General features: G+C 55.9%; 5 protein-coding genes across 5 annotated transcripts; 3 read left to right on the top strand and 2 right to left on the bottom strand.

Moving 5' to 3' along the window:
• Positions 1-835: 835 nt before the first annotated feature.
• BKCO1_2400039 (uncharacterized protein) lies at positions 836-2,276 on the top strand (the record flags this gene model as incomplete). The annotated part of the gene is made up of 2 exons (XM_020273135.1): positions 836-1,143; positions 1,265-2,276. The coding sequence occupies 2 exons, from the start codon at positions 836-838 to the stop codon at positions 2,274-2,276; spliced, it is 1,320 nt and encodes a 439-aa protein (XP_020130478.1).
• Positions 2,277-4,569: 2,293 nt separating this feature from the next.
• Positions 4,570-6,243, top strand: BKCO1_2400038 (integral membrane family protein; the record flags this gene model as incomplete). The annotated part of the gene is made up of 4 exons (XM_020273134.1): positions 4,570-4,728; positions 4,788-4,870; positions 4,926-5,280; positions 5,473-6,243. 4 exons carry the CDS (start codon positions 4,570-4,572, stop codon positions 6,241-6,243), a joined length of 1,368 nt encoding a protein of 455 aa, XP_020130477.1.
• Positions 6,244-8,994: 2,751 nt separating this feature from the next.
• BKCO1_2400037 (uncharacterized protein) lies at positions 8,995-11,028 on the bottom strand (the record flags this gene model as incomplete). Its single annotated transcript, XM_020273133.1, has 1 exon — positions 8,995-11,028. One exon carries the CDS (start codon positions 11,026-11,028, stop codon positions 8,995-8,997), a length of 2,034 nt encoding a protein of 677 aa, XP_020130472.1.
• Positions 11,029-11,625: 597 nt separating this feature from the next.
• Positions 11,626-12,159, top strand: BKCO1_2400036 (u6 snrna-associated sm-like protein lsm3; the record flags this gene model as incomplete). Its single annotated transcript, XM_020273132.1, has 4 exons — positions 11,626-11,754; positions 11,859-11,951; positions 12,013-12,049; positions 12,119-12,159. The coding sequence occupies 4 exons, from the start codon at positions 11,626-11,628 to the stop codon at positions 12,157-12,159; spliced, it is 300 nt and encodes a 99-aa protein (XP_020130471.1).
• A 1,821-nt stretch (positions 12,160-13,980) lies between these two features.
• BKCO1_2400035 (g2 mitotic-specific cyclin) lies at positions 13,981-16,137 on the bottom strand (the record flags this gene model as incomplete). Its single annotated transcript, XM_020273131.1, has 3 exons — positions 13,981-14,220; positions 14,274-14,813; positions 14,866-16,137. The coding sequence occupies 3 exons, from the start codon at positions 16,135-16,137 to the stop codon at positions 13,981-13,983; spliced, it is 2,052 nt and encodes a 683-aa protein (XP_020130470.1).
• Between the last annotated feature and the right edge of the window lie 515 nt (positions 16,138-16,652).

Here is a 16,652-nt window from a genome sequence, read left to right as displayed (position 1 = left end):
AGTTTTACTCTGCCAGATCGACTAGCATCATGACGGACTAATAGTAATCGTATCACTTTTGTTTGTTGGGAGCGGATTATATGGCTGACGATGAAATGAGACAAACGACGAATCAATCAAAGATTGCATCCTGCACCCAAACCACCATGTTGGCCTAGTGAAAAACCGCAAAATTGCACTATTTCGAATGCTATGTGGTATTTCTTATGTCGGCAGCCCCATTCTTCCATTACTTACCGGAGCTGCAAAGCATGATCAGCAAAGCGTGATTGTTGTCGTGATGCTTGCCGTAGTCGTTAGGCAGTTGAGCAAGCTTCATGGAAGATGCCAGTCCGTTAAAGTCACTAGTAAGCATGTGTATAAACAAAGCTTTGCAAAGAGCGCAAGCAATTGGCTGCAACAGGCGGCGCCGGCCAGTCAGCCACCCCCGCAGGCACGCACCCCTGCCGTCGATCAGCCGACGCACACGAGAAAGGACGACTCGGCGCGTCTCCCCGTCGCGCCTCGACTTTTCCTCCCCTTCCAACTACGCCCCAGCATTGCTCGACTGCCGTCGTTCGGCCAGCGGAAAACGCCTACCACGATACCAACAATCGATCGCAAATGCATTGACAGCACCTCGCGCCTGTTTGCTTCTGCTCAACAAACTTACCTACACATCGTCCCTCCGCGCCGGCCGCACCGCGAGACGCACATTTCTTCTTCCATCACCACCGCGTTTTGAGCCCATTGGATACCCATCGTACACGTATCTTGGATAGACTCTCCCCTTCCACCGCACGCCGGTCGACGCAAACGCGCACACACGTACACGCATACGCCAACCACCCAAACCATGGCAGCACCAGCAAACACAATGCCCAGTTCCGAAGCCGCCTGGCGCTCGCTGCACGAGACGCACCTGGCCAATCTGCGCAGCCACCGCGCGCTACTCGACCACCTGGCAAGCCTGCATGTCGATGGAGAAACCCCGGAACTTGATGCGATGCGGGCGCGCGCAGAGCGGATATGGGAGGACGCCGTGAGGGCGGGGGAAATTATGGAGGTAGCCGACAAGGCGGAAAAGCGCATCGTCATCGCGAACATCCCGTGGTATGTGACGGCAACGGGAGGTCTTTCGCCGATATGGTGCCAGTATGATCCGTACGTCTCACGCCCCGGTCCCGCTCTTTCTCTTTCTCCCACTTTAATGCTTGGAGACTACAATGTGCTTGAAATAGCTGGAGGGCAAAAGACAAGCTGACAAAAAACCGCCATCAACTAGTGTCGATATCAATCCTCCCTTCCGCAAGCCCACACGCTCCGAAATCCACCTTTATGACCTCCCCGCCGGTGATGCCCATAGAAACGGCATCATAAAGGTCCCCTTCCATTCCGCCGCCTCTGCCGCCCGCGCCATCCGCGACCTTGACGGTGTAAAATTTCCTGCTGAAGAAGGCCACACCGGCCTCATCGCCCGTCGTTACCGTCCCGGCGCCGACCCGGTAGATGGCGACGACGCGGCCCGAACGAAGAACAAGAAGCGCGTACGACGCGTCTCGTCTGGCGAGAGCTTGCAGCGGCAGCAGCAGCAGCAGCGAGGGAGTAAGAGACAGCGGACGAACAATGGTATCAATACCGGGCACAGCATACCTGCTGCCGCTTCTCATGCCGCTCGCGATGATGATCCCCCCGCTACTGCCGCCGCCGCCCCGACGTATCCATTCACCTTCACAACGACGGCCGTGCCGCAGCAACAGTCGCCATCGCCACCCCCTCCTCCCCCAGCACCATCGTCGACGGCGGCAGTCGTCGAGCCGGAGCCGGAGCCGGAACCGGAATTCGAAGACATCAGCGCCGAGGTCGACGCCCGATTGGCGGAGCAGGCGGCCAGGCGCGCGGCGGCCACGGCCACGAGACAGAAGACGAGCGCCGCGGCGGGATGGAAGAAGCGGGGGAGGGAGGCGAGGCGGGTGGAAGAAGAAGAGGGGGATGAGGCGGATGAGGCGGCGGTGGCGGGGATGGCGGGGATGGCGCTGGTGGATAGGAGGCCGAGGAAGAGGAGGATGCGGGAGGAGGGGAGGGAGTGGGAAGGGGAGGGGGTGCGGGCGGAGGAGGGTGTGGGGGATGGTGTGAGCGAGGAGGGGAGGCGGCAGCCGCAGCAGACGTCGAACGGGGGTCCGGCGCCAGCGTCGAAGGCGAGGGTGAGGAAGGAGAGGAGGAGTGCGGTGGTGCGGGAGAGGGAGGAGAGGGGTGAGAGTCCGCGGCCAATGAAGAGGTCACGGAGGGGTCTGTGAGGGTTGTGCACGGGAGGGGTTATGGAAAGAAGCAAGAGCACATGGGCTGTGGGTATGGGTATACCACTGTTGCCTGCTAGACGTTGAAGTTGCTGCCTGGCGCGCTCATGCCAGTCCCACAAAGCTACCTCTGGACAACGGCCACTTCCCGAAAATGCCACAGTGCGACATTATTGGCATGCTCGACACACTACCTCTGGAACCCCTCAGTTCATTCTCGCCCAAGTGGATTTGGCCACCCTTACGGATTTACGACGTATCAGTCAAGGTGCCAGGGACGTGGTTGACTCCACCCCGAGTACAAGGACATCGTCACTTATGTGCCCAACGTGCTAAGAGCGCTCATTGCCACGGACACTGCTTCTCATACAACTTGTAAGGAACTACACGACAAGCTCCGTAATACGCAATGCGAGGACTGTGTAGAGTTCGGAGGGTACCTGCGCGTGTTCGCTTGCAAGTGCCTTTGCTCTGAAAGCTGATGGAAAGGGGGATATAGCCCCCTTTGGGAAAACTCAACAAAAGCTCTTTGTGACAAGTTCTGCCTTACCCGGGCGGTTGTTGCTGGTGTCCCCAGGATGCTGACCGTACCGGGTACGTGTTCTAGCCCACAACAATGCACCATGTTCCTGCGTTCCCACCTACAGGGTTTCGGATAGATTCGGAGTGCACTGATCAAAAGATACGGGCTGGATGAGGCGTCTAATTTAGGTTTCTGTCCCCACGCGGTAGCACCGGACATCTTTCCCGTCAATGTGTTGCCTCACACCACCAAGAGCTTTGCGCTCGTTCGCATACCCGCATTGGACCCAGTTTCCAAAGAAGTCGAGTAGGGCTCACATTGGCCTGGGTGCTACGGAGATGGTGAGGACTACCGAAACTCCCCGAGAAAACTGTTCCTGAAGGCGAAATCTCATCGTCACTTGAACACTTACGGACCCATTGCTCATGGACGTGGTGGAAACTGCTTCTCCCATCGCTACAACAATGTTGTGATGGATCATCGTGACCGGCTCCTTTGGACATCGACTTTACACACTTTGTCGTGCACTTGAGTCAAATTCCGGATTCTCAACATGTTCATACGTGCTAGTAAGTGCTGGTACCTTAATCATCCATGGACTGCCACGAGCTGCAATAATGAAGTCATGCAGCGTATCTTGCTTTATCAACGCTTACTTTCCAAATTTAAGTATCTCCTGTGAACTATAAATGTACGTACTAGTAAACTGTTCAACCTATCAAAGACCGCCCTGTCGGCTTCAACCGCTGCGCCTCGAAAAGATGCATTCAGCTTCGCTTTCGTTTTTTCTGCCGCAATTTCCCGCCTAAGCATACGGCCAGGACCGCGTCTCGTTATCCAGCCAGGTTAACTCTTTGGAAATGCTGGTCACGGAGAGGGGCCGGTAGGAACAGCGGTGCCACGCTTACTATTCCGGATGCGCTAGTTAAAGCCAAACCTTCGCGGCGGGCGGTGGGAGACGCCATTCCTGAAGGACATGAAGTCTATTCCGAATGCTGAATGCGGGTTACAGTTCAATCTCATTGGCGGGTGAGGTCATCTGATGGTATTGATCGGGTTATCGCTAATAATAATAACTCACTTGAAGGACCTTGACCAACGAGCCGCCAGCCGCAATCCTTCCGCCGCTCTAGAGGAACTGACAATACGTATGACGTCGGTGTAAGTACGCGGGTTGTGAACAAGCGAGAGACTCGGGCAGGTTTTCCGTGCGTGAAGATGGAGTTGACTGCGAATATAGCCCTCTAGTCTCAAAGTACTCCCGACTTCAAACTTGCTACAACCGCTCCTATGGGGAGTTGATAATCATTAGCCCGTCATAGCGCGACAGGGCTTCTAGGGAGATGAACGGATCACACTGTGATCACCGTCGACCAGAAACGATTACGCGCGCCACACCAGCACATGTTATCAAGGGAGAGATAACCCCAAAGCTACATAGTGCAGTAGTGACCAGCTCCTTTGGTCCTGGCTTTTGTCTCCGGTCACTGGCCGGCGCCGTTCGTTCACTGTTGCACCATCGAAGCTAAGTGAGCCGAATCGCATAGTATTTCCTCGACCGAGCTCTGATCTGCCAGCGGACCGACGGGAGTGTCCTGCTGTCAACCATTAGCGCAGCCTTCTGTGTGGCTTTATTAGCACTCCCGTAACGGAAGGCAGGAATCTGTATGCATTTTATTATTATAGGTTTATCCTGCGCTTGCCCAGAGGGCTGACTCCTGCTTCTTTGGACGTCAACCCATCCACACGCAGGACAACAGTTCCTCGGCCATGGCTGCACCAGAGAAGCAAGGTCCTCTCCCGCTAGACGAGGATGCTCGGCCCTCCATTTTGGGGGTTACCATCGGGATGACTCTGCTCGGAAGTGTTTTCTCCCTTGCGCTTCGTCTATACGTCCGCATTCGGATGAGTCGCAATATCGGATGGGATGTAAGTTTGCGGAGGCCAAGAGAGGTCGTATTGGACGCCACGGCCTGACAGATGACTAGGATTGCATGATGTGCATGGCTGCATTGTTCAGTCTGATGGGCATGGCCCTCGTGATTTTGGAGGTGCAGAACGGAGGAGGAAGGTGCCTCTCCGCGACTCCTCTCCCACAGGTGTGAACTGACCGTCATCATCACCAGACACCGGCAGTACATCGAGCCGAGTGTCTTCAGCAAGGGAATGTATCTCAACTTCCTCTCGCAGCCGTTCTACCTCTTCGCCGCCCTGTTCGTCAAAGAATCCGTGGGCTTCTTCCTCCTGCGCATCACCGGCCGAGGAAAGTACAGGAGCCTGATCGCGTGGATCATGATACTCCTGGCCATCTACACCGTCGCCTGCTTCATCACCCTCCTCCTGCAGTGCAAAGACCTGCGCGTCATCTGGGACCCGGCCGTCAAGACCACCTGCTGGCGCGTCGAAATCCTGCACGGCCTGAGCTACCTCAACAGCGTCGTCAACATCACCACCGACTTCGCCTTTGCAGTCCTCATCCCGGTAAATAACAACCCCCACCCTCTCTTCTTCTTCTTGCTCCTCCTCCCCCTCCTCAAATAAGAAAGAAAGAAAGAAAAGGAAAAAAAAAAGAAAAGACAAGAAAACAAAAGAACCCCAAAACTCACCATCATCAACCCCCACGTTCCCCAACCCGCACTAACGACGCTAAAAACAAAAAAAAAAACAAAATAGATCCCGCTCATCTACCCGCTCCAAATGTCCGTCCGCAAGAAGCTCTCGCTCGTCGTCGTCCTCGGCGTCGGCCTCGTCGCCGCCGCCGCCGCCGTCGTCCGCGCCGTCCACCTGCCCGCCTACGGCCGCCGCGGCGACTTCCTCTGGGACTCGCGCCACCTCACCGTCTGGTACGTCGTCGAGACGCAGATCGGCGTCGTCGCGGGCAACCTGCCGTGCGCGAAGCCGCTGCTCGCTTCTTCTTCGTCTTCGTCGTCTTCGTCTTCGCGCTGCTGGTGGGTTTGGGATAGTGGTGGTGGTCGTAATGGTCGTGGTGGTGGTGGTGGTGGTGGTGATAGTGGTGGTAGTGGTGGCAGTAGTGGTGTTGGGTGGTTTGCGTCGAAGTCGTCTGAGGGGGAGGGTTCGTCAGGTTCGCGGAGCGGCGGCGGCAGTGGGGGGAGAAGGTTGACGGCGGGAAGTGAGGAGATTGGGTTGGTGAGGTTTGCTGCGGCGGGGAGGGGAGCGGGGGCGGGAGCGGGGGGAAAAGATGGGGGGACGACGGTGGCGGTGGTGACGAGCGACGGTGGTGCTGGTGGTAAGGCGTCTTTCGAGTCGTCCAGGATCGCGGCGGCGGCTCGCAAGGTGAGCGGTGACAGTATTACCATCGAGAGGATTGACCGGGAGATCGGGGGCCGTGGGAGTAGCGTGTCAGGCCCAGCAGCGCTGGCGGGAGGGATTATGAGAACCACGAACGTCGGTGTTGATCATGACTTTCACCACTCCGTGGTCTAGATGAGTTCCTGGAACAAGGTACTTTATGGGTCTTTTCTTTTGTCTTTGGCGTGGTTTGGAAGATATATTCTCGGGATTCAGTGAGCGCCACTGGCATATCCTCTTATTACACACGCATGGTCCGGGGATGACAAGATCAGAATAACTGGAAAGTTAACAAACACTTGGGATCTATCTACTGTAGCAAGTCGCGCATTCAAGAGTAAGCTGAGAACACCAGATCCGTCCGCCATCCCAGCTCTGCGCTCAACTCCCAGTCAGAGCCGTGTTAATCCACTCCAGTAGCAGACTCACCAGACGCAACCTCCTCGGCAACAACCTGTGCAACAACTTCGCGTCCTCCTCGTCCTCGTCCACCGCCCCCAACCCCTCGAGAAGCACTCGCCCTCCACGTCACGACGACGATGTCGTAGCCCAGTTGCGGCTGCCGCGGCTGCCACATGAGACAGTACTTTATAGTTGATACCGCACTGCCTCAGCCATGGTGCGAGTCCATCGTGCACCGCTGCCGCCCAACTGCTACTGCCCCTTGCGTGGTCTTGGTGGAACAGCACATCGCACCACCACCCCACCTGCACACTTCGCAATCACGCCATCACCAGCGTGTCCGCCCTCAACGCACACATCTAGGACTCACCCCCCGCATAAAAAGATATGTTATGTGAGATACCGCTTGAGATACATGAACAAAAAAAAAAGAAACACGTAGAGGGCCTAACCGCGATTCGAACGCGGGACCTCTCGCAACTTTAGACTGGTAGAACCCAAAGCGAGAATCATATCCACTAGACTATTAGGCCATTGGGTGTTGACAAGATATCGATTAGCAATAGACTAATATAGATAAAACGGAAACGGAAAAACATTGTTGCTCGGTGTAGGTGATCTGCCAGTCATCCTCAGATGGTGAAGTGCTTTTTCTCATCATCTCAATCTCCTCTTTTCGAAGATCCTCCAGGCTCACATCACCCGCTGCACAGCAAGACTGCTGTTCTGCCGTACCTCCCGGCTTTGTCGTGCCTTCACGGAGCTGAAGTGGACCGTGAGGACGACGATGCGCTTGCGCCACACGACCGGGATAATCTCATTGGTTGAGATTGTCTGTGCTGCAACGCTCGCAACACGCTCCTATGCGTTGGAGCATGATCGCTGGACGTGCAATTGTGCCTTTGGATAGAAGCGCACGTGTGACTAACGTGGACGACATCTCTAGTAAGACGATGAGACTAAGCAGGTGCTCGGCGAAGAAGAAAAAGCCTTCAGAGAAGTTGAAGAATACAGCAGGACAATCCAAAAGAATAAGTGGCAGGGCGTTCGATATATACGCCGCTGCTACCTGATCATGATGACTGAATACAAGCAAACATCCTCATGCAGGAAGCCGTCGCCTGAACCAGGGCATGGCCTGCTGCCGGCAACCCTCATCAAAGGCATGAGCCAAAGATCTCAATCTAAATGCTGCCCAGGACTTGCGCATGATGCCGAAAGCCCGCTCCACCTACCCCGGCCGTTTATCGTCCATTTTCCACAATCTCTCGGGGGGACGATTGACAAGGGACGCCCTAAGACGAGCAGATCTCACGCTGCCCACACGGGCACCAACACTCTCCCGGCTTGTCGTCGCCATCCCTAGCATAGCAGCGCGCACCCGTCATGCAGTCCGGCTCGCCGTCCAGGTGCATGCAGTACTCGCGACACGTGATCCTGCCTTTGCCCTATATGGAGCGGCACCCGCCTACGTCAGTGGGCATACATATATATATTCTTCGGCTCTGATTCAGAAGGGTGTCGAGGTTTTGTGCTGGGGATCGGGACGGGACGGGACGGGACGTTACCTCCGGATCGAGGCCGGTCTTCCAGTCGCACTGCTGACCGACCCAGCCGAGGAAGGGCTGGATGTGGCAGGAGCTGCGGGCGGCGAGGGTCATGGTGTTGGTGGAGTTGGATGCGCTGGTGAGAGAGGCGGGAGCGCCGGTGACGAGATGGCTGGTGATCGAGCCGAGAGTGAGGAGGAAGATGGTGTTGATGTGCATTTTCAAGGTTGCTGCAAATCTGTGTCAGTGGCTCGGTGAAGTGGGGGGTTGGGTTGCTGTAGCGCGGGAAGACATGCCTCTCTGGTGATGATACTGTTGTATGAAGTGAGGAATGTCCGAGCAGATAAAGTTGGGTGGCAGCTTAGGATAAGAGTGATGGTTGGCGAAGGGTTTGGGTGCGTCAGTAGAGAAAGATTTTATATAGATGGATGGTCACGGGATCCAGCTCGGCTTCCTAGGGTCCTCGGTGGGCATCATGTACAGTGATGGAGTGTATGTTTGTGCAGGAGTGAATGCTTCACGCTTGTGCATGCGCACTTACGAGACTTGACTTGAAGTCCAACAGTATGAAACCCCGCACTCTGGCACATTCACCGGGGGTTGTCTGGTTCCGGGATCTCGTGTGGGATATTCAGCAAAGCAACTTCGTACGTTACCAAATGATTTTGTAGCCGTCGGTAGCAGGAACCCCAGCTGACACCAGGGAACAAGGCGCCGCTACGCCCAAACTTTAGTATCCATTGTGTCCCTTGATCAGCATCTTGCTCTTTTGTGTGGTGATCAGAGAAACTTGGTCGGTCGCCCGTCAGTCACCGAAGACATACATCAGTTCTGGAAATAATACGTGAAGTTGTTCTGTATGAATAGCTCGGGACCTGCCCTGAATTATAACGTCTGTGCCCTCCTCTATCAGTGAGCGACCTCGAGGACCATCCTTTCACACACCATTAAGCGTCTTGACGCCATTTTCCACCCGTTCCAACACATCTTCTAAAACGTTCAGATCCCCCAAGCCAAGCGAAGCACCCTGATCTCCCTCCTCGCTCTTCAATTCACCTCCCTCCAGGGACTTCCTGAAAGAACCGACCGCTTGCCTTAGAGGAAAGAGGTAGCTGCCGCCCACATCATTGCCCTCGTGTAGTCCTGGGACATCGAGAACCGTGTGCAGCGGCTTTGCCGAAAGAAGGAGGTAGTAGAAGTTAAGCGTGGCCAGGTACAACGACAAATCGAGCTTGAATTTCTGCCATGCTTCGGAAATCGATGGGCCGGAGAGATCGTGCGTGATTTCGGGGAAGAGGAACGGAGCGATCGTGGCAAGCGCGACAGGGGTCGCGAAAATAGACTCATCGCCATCGGTAGCCGTTGAGGTCGTGCGCGAGTGCCCGGGTGTTTTCGACGACGCCGATGCTGCTTCCTGTCCCGCTTTAAGGGTGGCCATGTTTGCTTCAATCGTTTCTCCTTTCATCCAGCCAACCGCCGTAGCTTTGAGATTTTCGTAGGGACAATGTTCCAGTGTATCGCGGATGAACGTGAGGCGGACAAGGTCTGACGGGTGAGAGCGCAGCACAGTCGTGGTGAGGTAATGTGCGTGGTACCGGAGAGTCGGCGATGGGTTGTTTGCCGCCAAAAGAGAGGTAACTTGAAGGTACTTGATGAAGTCTTCGTCTTCTGCCGGTTCGCCAATTTCGTTCCTCTCAACCGCCAGGATGCCTAGTGTCAGCAGACTGTCCACCAAAGCGTCCGAGTGAAGGCCAGTATCCATCGCTGTTTCAAGGCCAACAAAATTGTGCAAGACCGTTGCGTGGTCCGGGAAAAGTGGAAGATCCTTAGCATCGGTTCGCAGCCCGTAGATGACTTCCCCGATCTTTCGTGCTGTGAAGAGGAATAGTGAACCAGTCTTTGCGAGTGGAATATCTGCTGCTGCCGCAGGGGGTTCTTCTTCCGTGGGTAGTCCTGTAGGTTCGGGATTGGTATCCTTGATGGCGGCCAGAAGATCGTTAGTGTCGATATCCAGATCGACGGAGAGTGCAGCGAGTTGGCCAACTATTCCCGTTCTCGCTACGAGCGGCTCTTCGGTGTTGAAGCGTTCTGCAAAAGTCTTCTTGTTCGGGATGTTGCGCTCGGGATGCAACTTTTCATGGACGCGACTGGACCAGGAAAGCGCAGGAACACCGTCGAATGACGAGAAGGAGCTCATGTAATCTTCCAAGACGTGCGTAAGGAACGATTGCAGGAGTCTCTTCTGAAGGTCATCCTCTGCTGGCGCTGGCAGTTCTTTGGAGCCCTCCGGATCAGGCGCTGGTGCGACACGATTCAACCCTGCGACTGAGAAACTGCTCGTTCTCGGCGGAAGATGTGGTCGTTTTGTGCCAGACAGAGTCTTCAGGAATTTGGTGACGGCAGGGGTGAGCTGGCCTGCATAGGGACCAGCCTCATCGTACGCGCTCAGCACGGCCTGCAGAGAAGTAGAGAGGAAACGGCTGGGATACTTTGTCCTGATGCGTGGATGCAGCACAGACAGCATGGAGAGCAGTGCATCGAACTGCATAATCTGGAGAGGATCCTTCGATGAAGTCGCATGATCTGCGCTAGACTCGCCTGCCACGCTCTCGTCATCGGAGATGATGGCGTTGTCCGCTGCGCGCGCAAGAGCCTCGTCATCGTCTTCCTCTTGCTCGATGGCGCCGAAGTCAATCAGGCGCAGGGCCTCGGTGACCTTGAGAACGACCTCGCGCGGGTTGCCGAGGCGGGCGATGTCCTGCAAACATTCCTCGGAAGCGGGCAGCAGCGGCAGCAGGAGCTGCACCAGGTCCCAGCCGATGTTGGACGTCAGCTCGGGGTCCTGCAGAACCTTGTGTAACACGGGCAGTAATTCGGGGTTGAGGTTGTGCTCGATGAGAGTGAGGTAGGTCAGGTAGTCCATGGCGGGCGGGCGCCCCGCGATGAGGGGATGGTCGTCTTCGCTGCTCATGGCGGGGCAGTGGAATCGCGTCGGCGCAGTGGATAAGGGATGGGATGCGGGTGGAATGGATGCGTGGGTGGAAGAGACAAGGCGGGCAGGGAGACGTCGATGTCAATGATCTGTGACAGGGTCCGGGGAAGGAAGCGTCCTGGTTGTTCCGTGAGACGGCGGCAGCGTCATCATCATCATGGCGTTTGCTGCGCCCGACCCCAGGCAGCATCACGTGGCGCCGCCTGCGCCGCGCGAATCATCGGCTCTGCGCGCAAGCCAGGTGCTGTCGTGGCGGCAAGTGAAACGCAGCAGCGTACGTTGTCTGACCGCGGGGCCCGTCGAAGCCTGTGCGAAACGCGCCCGCCCGGCCTTTGCCGCCCGCCCGCAGCGCGAAAGCAGGTGACCGTCTCCCAGCCTTCGGGCGGCAGAGCTTCGGCGCCGGAGTCGATGCGAATCACCGCAACCTATGCTGGCGCTCCGACGCACACCAACCGCCGCCGTCATCACAGGTGCTGTCCCACATCCCGCCAAGCTCGACGCCCCTTCCCGCTCGACCGCCCCGGCTCTCCCATCCCCACGCGCCAAACCACCACCTCCTGCCTTCGCGCCTAAAACATGGCTGACGTCGACGAGTCTGGCACCGGTGCGCCCGTGAACGAGCCTCTCGACCTGGTGCGCCTGTCCCTGGACGAGGTCGTGTTTGTGAAGCTACGAGGCGATCGCGAGCTCAAGGGCCGTCTGCATGTGAGTCGCCAAGCTCGTGGCAAGCCTCTGGAGCTCTTTTGCTTCTGAAGGCCCACCGCCGGCCTGCAACCTAGGTGCTGATGTTTTCCGTGCTGCGCGCCCAGGCATATGACAGCCATTGCAACCTTGTCCTTGGCGACGTCGAGGAGATTATATACGTGGTCGAGGAAGATGCGAACGAGGAGGAAGTCGTGAGGGTAGGGTCCCAGATCAGACTCGCACCACTTTGGCCCTGCGCCGGTTCTGACAATGGTACAGACTGTCAAGAAGCAGTCGGAAATGCTGTTCGTAAGAGGTACGTGGCGGAGCTTCGGAGTGGACCGATTGATGGCATGACCATGTGCTGACTCTGCGCCATGAACAGGCGATTCGGTAGTCCTCATCTCACCGCAGGCAGCCGCATAAGCACCCGACCTTACCTGTGATGAACGCATCCGGCCCATCTCCAATGGCGGTTCGGGGACCTGTCATGCTAGACAAAAATAAAGGCACCAAGCAAGGAACACATGCCAATCGAAAGGGGTCCACAAACACCTCGCGCCATGCGATGACGGTGTGGAGAAGCTGTCAGAAGTGTCAGCGCATAAACAATCCACACATTCCTCACGAGGGCCTCAAGAGAAGCGCGAAAATAAGATTTGACTGGAAGGGGGCCAGATAGATACCATCTGTTAGGGAAAGCAAGCTAGGTGTAGCCGCCGCTGAAAATGAAATGCTTTGACCACCGAGAATTTCCGGATCTTAACCTCCCAGGCACACACTAGGATACCACCTAAACTGTGAAGGGGTGAAAAGCAAAGTCTCTGGGGCAGTTGCACCACATCATTCGAAGTAATGTTTTTTGCTAGCTCACAATACCCATTCAAACAAGGGAAGACTTCGAAAACGGATCTAAAATCCTGTAGAAAGAACTGAACGGTGCCGACACCTGGATATCCCATCTGAACGAGCGCTTTGTGGGTTGGTTTTCGGGATGCATCTTGTTCAGGAGAAAGCAGTCGCTTCACAACCCCAGATTTAAAGGCTTTTGAATTTGGATTTGGAAGAACCCAATATTAGATGCATTCATGGTGACGGCGTAGAAGTCATTGGACTCAATAGCTCGCCCCTTATCCTCCTCCAACTCACGCTTGCACAACAGCTACCGGGTATAAGAGGGTATAGTTGAAGTAAAATTTTCGCCCAGAGTGTAATGCAATCGCAAAGAACCCCCCAGCCGACGACTGCATCTTGTGTAGCACACCACCAGCCATGTCCACAACATGAATAGAAACCCGTCCGTTTTGATCCTCCAACCACTTAGCCGCCAACCCGTTATCAATCATCCGCCCATACCATTGAGGGAGGAAGAATCATCAAATGAAAAGGAAAAGAAAAAAAAAGCAAAGCCCAGCAACTGTCCCTCTCGAATCCGAACCGGAACTTTCCGTGGCCGATTTGTTCCCACCATCAGCGCCGTGACCAGCATGAAAGGAAGACCAGCATTGAATGAACCCTCTCTATCCGTCGCCAGTGCCAGCTTGTCCGACGCGACCCTTTATACATAGGAAAATGCAAGAAACAGTAAAATTGAAAAGACGCTGGGGCCACGCTATTCGTGGACGGGGGGAATTTGGGGCATATCAGGGTAACAGGGGAATTAAGTGTTCGTCTCGTCGTGACTTCGTAAGTACTCTTTCTGCGGTTGCTTTGTGGTGGCGATTGTACTTCTGCTTGTCGTTCGACGTGCGAGGACTATGAAGGGCAATGAACAGAAAACAGCAAGATCTCAAAGGAAAAGTAGTGTAGGAGCCAGTCTTCAAGTGATGGGCCAAGGAAAGATTGAAAGCATCCAATCGTTCCGCAAAAGTCCCAGCAGACGAAGACAAGCGTGTGATGGAGCGAACTCCGGCTTGGCGAGTCCAAGAAGACAATGCCCAAAGTGTCCAGATTCAGGAAGCAAGCTCGACCGTGGTTCAACGCATCGAAACAGCAACCCATCCACTGGGGGTATAATACCAAGGCGCCAGCGCGGAAACAGAGGAGCCTGGGGGAAAAGAATGGTGTAATCAGCTGGTCTCCAAAAAAGCAAATGAAGCAGATCCCAAAATCGATAGCACTTCGGCTCCCTTTCAAAATACAAAATGCCAACGGAAAGCTACCCAAATCTTGGGAGCAAAAGTACAGAAGGTTGCGATGCAGCGGCGTGCTGTTGAGTGGGGCAGCAGCTGGAGAAGATCGTCGCAATCACTTACGAAGCCAAGATCCAGTGCTATAGCTATCCTGGTTGGTTTGCTGAGGCAGCTGGAAGCCCTTCTGAATCTCGGTCTCCACGAACATGGATGCGCGCTTGTAGCGCTTATCGGCGTACTTTTCGTAGACAGCTGCGTGGTGCTTATCAGGATGCTCGCTGCATTCGAGTATGACTGATACAAGCGAACGGAGTTGGGACCAAGTGTATCCCGAGTAGTGGACGTGGGCCTTGCTCTATGCAAAGTTAGCAGTGGGACGAGGGAAGAGCTTGGATAAAATCTGCTTACCCAGTCACCCTTCTTGAGCATTAAGCGGGCAAGACAGTGAGCACCGGCGGCCAAGAAGCTGGGAACGCATCCAACGAAGCGCTCATCCATGATGGTGATCTCCAAGAAGTACTTGGCCAGAGTGCGAGTCTCCAGGTCGTAGTCATCAGCCTTGCTGATGCGGCGTAAGAAGCTCATCGGACCAGGCCAGCCAAGTTCGAATTGGAGCATGCTGAGCATGAAACGCTCAGCCTTGAGGATTTCGTCAACGGTGTATCCACCATCAACCATGTAGACGATCTCAGACACGGAAGGACAGTTGATCTCTTCATACTTCGCCGCGACGAATATCGCGGTGGCGCCAACGAGCTGAAGTTTGCCAAGGGAGACGACCTTGCAGGACAGGAAGCGATCGACGTAGTTGACGGCAAGGAAGAGAGTCTCCGGGAGAAGAGTGAACCTGTGGTGTACTTGGACCAGCCAGTCCATGAGGACTGAGCGCATAGACCACTGAATTTCGGATTGATTGTCCATGTAGAATGGGTTAGGCCTCATGCGGTCCTTTAAGCAAGTCAGATATAGGGCGGAAACGAACGTTCATTGCAATTCTTACCTCAAGCCTCCTCATGTAGTCGAAGATCTCGTCACCGTATTCAGCAACCATAGATGTGTCCCAGGCTTCGTCCTCGACATCCTCGGGGGTCTTAGTGGCCTCGACGAAGTCCGCGGCTTCATCCAGTTCGCGCCGAGTGCGCGCGGTAACTCTTGGGGCCAGGACTACGGTGACGCCACCGGTTGTGTTTTCAGTCCTATTCCTGAGCGAACGCGTGGTGTATCCGGTGTAGCCATCGGCTTCGTAGTACTCCTCATCTTCGTCATCCCAATACTCTTCAAACCTCTCTACCTCAGCAAGCGCAGTGGTCTCTGCCTTCGCATCCTTCTCCTCGTGTTTGGCATGCTGGTTCTCCTTCTCGGCAAGCTCAGCGAACTCATCCTCGGTAATAGAAAGGGCGTCTTCCTCTGGCAGATCCTTATCGAGACCGGCAATGCGGTGGCATTCCTCAGCAGCAATGGCTGTTTCGAGACTGGTGGTTGATTCCTCACTTGAAAGCGAGACGCTCTCGTCGACGGCCGTCTCGTCGACACTTCCAACCTTGGAAAGCTTCTCAGAAGGCGGCGAGAGTTGAGGCGCGGTGTTACTCCTCTCACGGTGACGGATTAGCTCGGCATCGGGAGCGGCGGTGTCCTCCTTGAATACGGTCGTGGTGCGCTTGGAGATGACCTTGGTGTGGACTGGTTGGGCCGCGACCTCGGCAGCACTGGTCTTGGGCGCGACCGAGTCGGTGACGGTGGGCTTCTGGGCGGTCGAGGACAGCGGTCGCTGAGCGGGACGAAGAAGCGAAACGGGCTTGTGTACTTCCTGAATGGGAGCGAGTACATCTTTCTTGACTGCAAGAGCACCCTTGGCGGCGACAGCGGAGTCGTCCTTGGCTAGATGGGTGTTGCGCGCCGTGTTGCTAACGTCGGCAAAGGCAGTACGCTTCGCAGCAGCCTTGATGCCAGCATTCTGGGCAAGCGACGAGAGCGCGGGCGTCGACTTATTGCGCTGGTGAATAGTCTTGCCGGCGGGAGCAGCAGGAATGCTGTTCTCATTGTGGACGCGCATGGAGCGCATCGGGCGCTGAGGCTGCTCGCGACACCGGATTAGTTTTTCGCTGAGGCAAAGGTCCATTGGACGGAGCAGCGCGGGAGTGGGGAGAGGTTTCGGCGAGTCAGCGTGCATGAAGCTCGGGTTGAGGGTGCTCTGGAGCCTGAGGCCGATGCTTGGGGTAGGGTGTGCAGGTGGCAGCGGGCAAGCATAGAGAATACGTACCTTCGCATCCATGGTGGCAGGGTGCAGCGATGCGTTGTTGGCAGTGGCGAGGATGTTGTGGAGCGTGCTGGTGGAGAGGAATCGGACGGCGATCCTCAGCGCTCGAAGGAACGGTGAGCTCGCGAGCACAACAAACAACCGGTGACCAGCAGCGTGCCGCGGCGCGCGCGCGCAAGTGGATCTCGCAGGATGCTGGGGGCCTGCGCACAGTCAGGCCGCTAGTAGAGCACTACTAACAGTGCTTGCGGATAGGCGGTGCTGCGGAACAATGGACGGTGAGGCGGTGGGAAGGGTGGACAAGAGAGTGCGTTGGAGCTTGCACCGTAAAAGGCGCGCCTACTGTGTTTGCATGGTAAACACAGCAACGGCCAGTTGGGAAGGCGGCAGGGATTCGAGGGCCGGAGAAACGGCCCCGGCTGCGCCGAAAGACGGTCAGCGCGCAGCGCACCCAAGGTGCAAGGGTCGCTAGCGGCATCGGCACGTCCCCACATACTCCGCCAAGACATGTCGTCACCCCGCAACTGTCC

This window comes from Diplodia corticola (genome assembly GCF_001883845.1).
Source record: "Diplodia corticola strain CBS 112549 chromosome Unknown scaffold24, whole genome shotgun sequence".
NCBI classification, from domain to species: Eukaryota; Fungi; Ascomycota; class Dothideomycetes; order Botryosphaeriales; family Botryosphaeriaceae; genus Diplodia; species Diplodia corticola.
Note: the sequence above shows the minus strand (reverse complement) of the source record. Positions and strands in the feature narration are given on the sequence as shown.